A 4,760-nucleotide genomic window follows, 5' to 3' on the forward strand; every position below is an offset into this window, starting at 1 on the left:
CTGTGTGTGTATGTTTGAATGTGAGTGAGAGCTTGTGGTCAGAGTTAAAGTAGAGGACATTGTATGCCAACAGCAATCTACCTGCAGATCTCATCTAGACTGAACTTATAGAACCAGACTTACTACTGACTCCCTTCCTGTTCACCTTTCAGTCTCTCTCTGTTACTCTTGCAGACCTCTCACAGTCTGTCTGATTTCATTTAAGCCCTCAAACTCAAGATTTTTCAACCCTGACATATACATAATTTGGTTTAAACAATGTTTTTAAATGTTTAATTGGCATAAATAAATATAAAATAACAATAATTATGTTACAGTTTAAAAAACAACTACTTGACATTAATGTTTGCTTGTACTGTAGGAATGTGTTCTAATAACAGAAAAGCCTTTTTCTGACATGTAAATAAAGTTCAGTGAAGTGCATACAAAATATATGCATCAAACCCAAAAGGACACAAAGTTCTTTGCTGGTTAGAAAGCAAGTCCCTCTTTTCTTTCGCTGTTTTTAAATTACAAATCATCCTCATGTTAGTCAACAGTCTTCATCCCATATCACTTTTAGGGATGTAACGATTAACCTCGAGCCGGTTGAAAATCAATTTAAATATGTGACGATTCAAATCGGTTGAGATGCTAAACAAATCGCGATTCAATTAGGGGTAGGAGTTTATATGAATGCTCGTCTTTCGAAAAGTTTAGATGGTATTTTTTCTTTTCCTCTTGCCTTTGTATAATGCATATTAAAGTTCATAAGTGCAGCGCTGCTTTGTTTACAGAGGAAACCAAGGAAATGCATTAAGCGCCACCTGCTGGCAGAGAGTGAATCTGCGTCTCATTCAGCTCGTCTGCATTTGCTGTTTCGGTTTCATGCAGATATATTTTATGCATAGTTTCACAAAACTGAAGTCAAACCATTCTGTTTTTGTTTCAAATTTCAAAATTATACAATGTAATTTAGATTAAAAACTGCTCATGTTGCATGTATGCAGCATCTTTGTTTGGATCATGATTAAAATGCAGTGATTGCCTCTAATTTTAAATGGAAAGAACACAGACAAAGCCTTAGTTTGTTTATATGAAGAGATTTATTTTATTTGTGTTACTTATTTATTTGATTTGGGGCTTGTTTTAAAATTTCAGTGTAGTTTTGTTATTTACATTTACATTATATTTAAATTTGGTTATTTAGCAAATGCTTTTATCCAAAGCGACTAACAAATGAAGACAATAGAAGCAATCAAAACCAACAAAAGAGCAATAATTTACAAGTACTATATTAGTATATTATTATAGTGTTATATTTCAATTTCACAAAGAAATGTACAGTATTTTGTCCAAGCAATAATAAAAGGAAACATTTAATTTATAATTTGTCTTAAATCTCATTTTGTTAAAAAAAATCGTGAATCGAATCATGAAATCAAAATCGTGAATGGAATCGAATCGTGAGTTGAGTGAATCGTTACATCCCTAATCACTTTTGTATAAAAGTATAACACCTCTGTATAAAACAAAAAAGAGGTTATGATGAAATTCACATAGTTTTTGGTTTCTATATATGCAAGTTCAGTGTAGTTGTCCATTATGATGCCATCCACCAGGAAGTTTAGGCTGTTGTAACTTGGTTAAGCAGTGTTGCATTCAATTAAACAGCTTATTTACAGCAATTCACTCTGGCGCGCCTCTTCAGACAGATGTGATGGGAGCGCTCTTTTACTCTCTCCTCTCCTCATCATTAACTTCTTAACACAGTTTTTCTTTCTCTGTCTTTGTTCTGAAAGAAAAGAAAACAAAGCGATCAGAGAATGAGTAGCTTGTAGGTTCAAGGGTCTTTATACATCTTGTACATCCATTCATTTTACAGACACATAAAAACAATTATCTCATTAGATTTTTAAACACATTAGAACACTGATGAGCAGTTGAACTCTGACCGGCATTACCAACAGGTCAGATTTATTCAGACGTCTGAACCATAATCAGGACCATCTCACAGTTAGATCTCGTTTAGGGAATAAGATCGCCTTGGAGTGTTGGGGGTCTTACCATAACGTCATCTTTGAGCACAATTCACAGATGCACCTGGTACATATTAATCTGTAGGCTCTTCTGGTTGTGTGTCTTGCCATTACACTGCCACTGGATTATGATAGCTTTATAGCTTTATATTCTCGCAGGGGAAATTAACTTGTTTTTTAAAACATTTAATTAAATTTACTTACCTATTTTAGGGTACTTTTTAAAACACATTTTTAAAAACACTTAATTTTTTTTAAACATTTAAAAACTAAATAATTTAAAATATTTTTTAAAATAAGGGCTGTCAGAATGTAAAAAAACAATCAAACACATGTTTTTTTGTGTGTAATTAATAGTGTAACATTAATTTAAAAACATTTAAAAACAAAATAATTTAAAATATTTTTTAAAATAAGGGCTGTCAGAATGTAAAAAAAACAATCAAACACATGTTTTTTTGTGTGTAATTAATAGTGTAACATTAATTTAAATAATGATAATTTTACAGCTGTTAGTTGCATTTCTTGAATTTGCTTGGTTGAGAAGCATTCCACTAGTTTATTTCTTTCTTTCTAATTTTCTAGTTTGGCATTTATGAAGGGGTACTTGAGCTTTATACCTGTGGGACTGTAGGTGTACATATGACAAAAAAGTTTTTTAAGAAACCTTTTTGAGAGAGAAATTAATCTTCAGTTATAACAGCAAAATAAGTGCTTTCAGCTGATAAAACAAAGTCTTTTAAATGTTTGCCGTTGAACACTGACAAATTGCAAGTTTGAGTTCATCAGCTCTCATTAATTGGTTGCAGCCGATGAAATTTTGATTAATAAATAAATAATCCTCTGTGGCCCATCGAATACGGCCATATTATTTCAGTAATAGCATATGAAATACTAGATGAAAGGATGAATCTGGAGTGTTTTCATTAAACCGTGGTGTTTAAAGGGTCTGTTCAGGATTAGCCGTCGTAATGATGATGAGGGTGTTGAAGGCTTTGGTGGAACTCAGGACATACGTGAACTGCACAGGAAGACATTCAGGTTGTCAGGGGAATAGACCAGATGTTTCTAGTGCTCTGCACAAATACAGCAGATGCATAACAGCCTGTCCAGAGTGTGTTCATATCATTGTGTGGACCTCTCTATGAAAGTTTTGTCTGGAGCCAAATGAATCACTTGTTTTCATCACAGAGGCTCAACACTTTCGCTTAGAATGTATTAGATGGTAATTCATGTGGCTGAAGTGAAGTCAGACCAAGCATATTAAGGGTTTTGCCAAGTTTCAGTGCCAAAGTGATCTGTTTTTATGATCTGATGACATCAAAAAATTATGCTAATGTAAGCTCACACAGCTATGCATAAATATCTGCTTATCTGTCAATTGCACACTCAGAACGTTTCACTTTAAAGAGATAGTTCACCCAACAGTGAACATTCTGTCATAATTTAGTCTTCTTCTTGTCATTCAAAACTTGTAAGGCCTTCTTTCTTTTGTACAACACAAAAGATGATATTTTGAAAAATATATTTTTTGTCCATACAATAAGAGTCAATCGGGTCCAATGTTGTTTTGGACCCCACTGGCTTTTACTGTTTAGACAAGAAGAAGAAGTATTACATACAGTTTTGGAATGACATGAGGAAGAGAACTGAGAACTATCCCTCTAAATTTCAGATAAAGTTCTGAATGACATGAATCAATAACAATGCACTGACCTCTAACCTCTGATTTTCACAAAATAATAACAACTTATTATTAAACAACCAGTTTTCCCAGATTTGACTGTTCTCTAAATGTCAGTCAGATTTGATCTCTAACTAACCTGTCATACGTTTTGACAGCTACGTTCCATCAAGCTACTCACCAGCCGTCTCTGGTTACTGAGGCAGAAGGTGCAGATCTGTCTGGGCTGTGAGTTTTCTGAGTCCGGGCTGGGTGTCAAGCTCTTTGGAAGGTTGTGGAGGTGATACAAGGCTCCAGAGCTCCTGAGACAAGGCTGGCTGTCTCCACACTCCTCTCCAACCAGCAGCACGTTCCCCAGGTGTGAGATGTAGCTGGAGGCCAACCGCAACGTCTCAATCTTAGACAGCTTCCTGTCGGCTGGTTCGGTAGGTATCAGCGTCCTAAGAGCAGTGAATGCCGTGTTCACACTGTTTGTGCGATCCCGCTCTCGGACGTTCGCAATGTTCCGCTGGCGGATCTCGACGATCTGAGAACGGAGCTCACTGGGATCCGCTACCGGTCGGCAGCCATACCTCTTTTTACGAGCACCTAACTTAAAGGTGCCATAGCCGTGGCCAGTCGTATGGAAGGACTTGTCGTCAGATCCAAAACCCTCACTGCCGTTGTCGTCATCCTCGGAGTGCATGCTGATCTCAGAGCACAAGAAATGACCTGGGGTTGGTCGCACCATCGCAAAAGACATGCTCAGCACCTTACAGGACCCCTGGACTTTGCTCTTCGTCCTTGCACAGAAATCTCTGTTGAATCGTTCTACTTTGCACAAACACAAGAGTGAACTCAATTCCTATTTCTAATCGTACACCCCCAGCACCAGGTCACACTATGGTGTCTTTCTTGAGTCTGCATGGGACGTGACAAGCTTCTGTAACCAGTCCTGCTTTAGGGCTCCAACCAATCCAGCGATGCTTGACCGAGTCACTTCTGACTCACTCATTCATAAGAAGTGCTCTTCTCTCCACTGTCATCTGTTATTTGGGTTAACAGCATGCCAAGCCGCC

At 36.9% G+C, this 4,760-nt stretch overlaps 1 protein-coding gene across 1 annotated transcript; it reads right to left on the reverse strand.

The window, feature by feature from the left end:
- Positions 1-1,735: 1,735 nt before the first annotated feature.
- Positions 1,736-4,444, reverse strand: scxb (scleraxis bHLH transcription factor b). The gene is made up of 2 exons (XM_016234802.1): positions 3,884-4,444; positions 1,736-1,774 (listed from the first exon to the last, which is right to left on the reverse strand). The coding sequence occupies exons 1-2, from the start codon at positions 4,442-4,444 to the stop codon at positions 1,736-1,738; spliced, it is 600 nt and encodes a 199-aa protein (XP_016090288.1).
- Between the last annotated feature and the right edge of the window lie 316 nt (positions 4,445-4,760).

This window comes from Sinocyclocheilus grahami, unplaced genomic scaffold (assembly GCF_001515645.1).
Source record: "Sinocyclocheilus grahami isolate Dianchi unplaced genomic scaffold, SAMN03320097.WGS_v1.1 scaffold459.1, whole genome shotgun sequence".
Taxonomy (NCBI): Eukaryota; Metazoa; Chordata; class Actinopteri; order Cypriniformes; family Cyprinidae; genus Sinocyclocheilus; species Sinocyclocheilus grahami.

What these genes read in the sequence shown, in the direction of transcription:
- scxb (XM_016234802.1), bottom strand. Translation starts at nt 4,444, where the DNA reads ATGTCTTTTGCGATGGTGCGACCAACCCCAGGTCATTTCTTGTGCTCT. An exon ending in TCAGTAACCAGAGACGGCTG is followed by an intron (nt 1,775 to 3,883) that starts GTGAGTAGCTTG and finishes CTTTTCTTTCAG; the next exon opens with AACAAAGACAGAGAAAGAAA.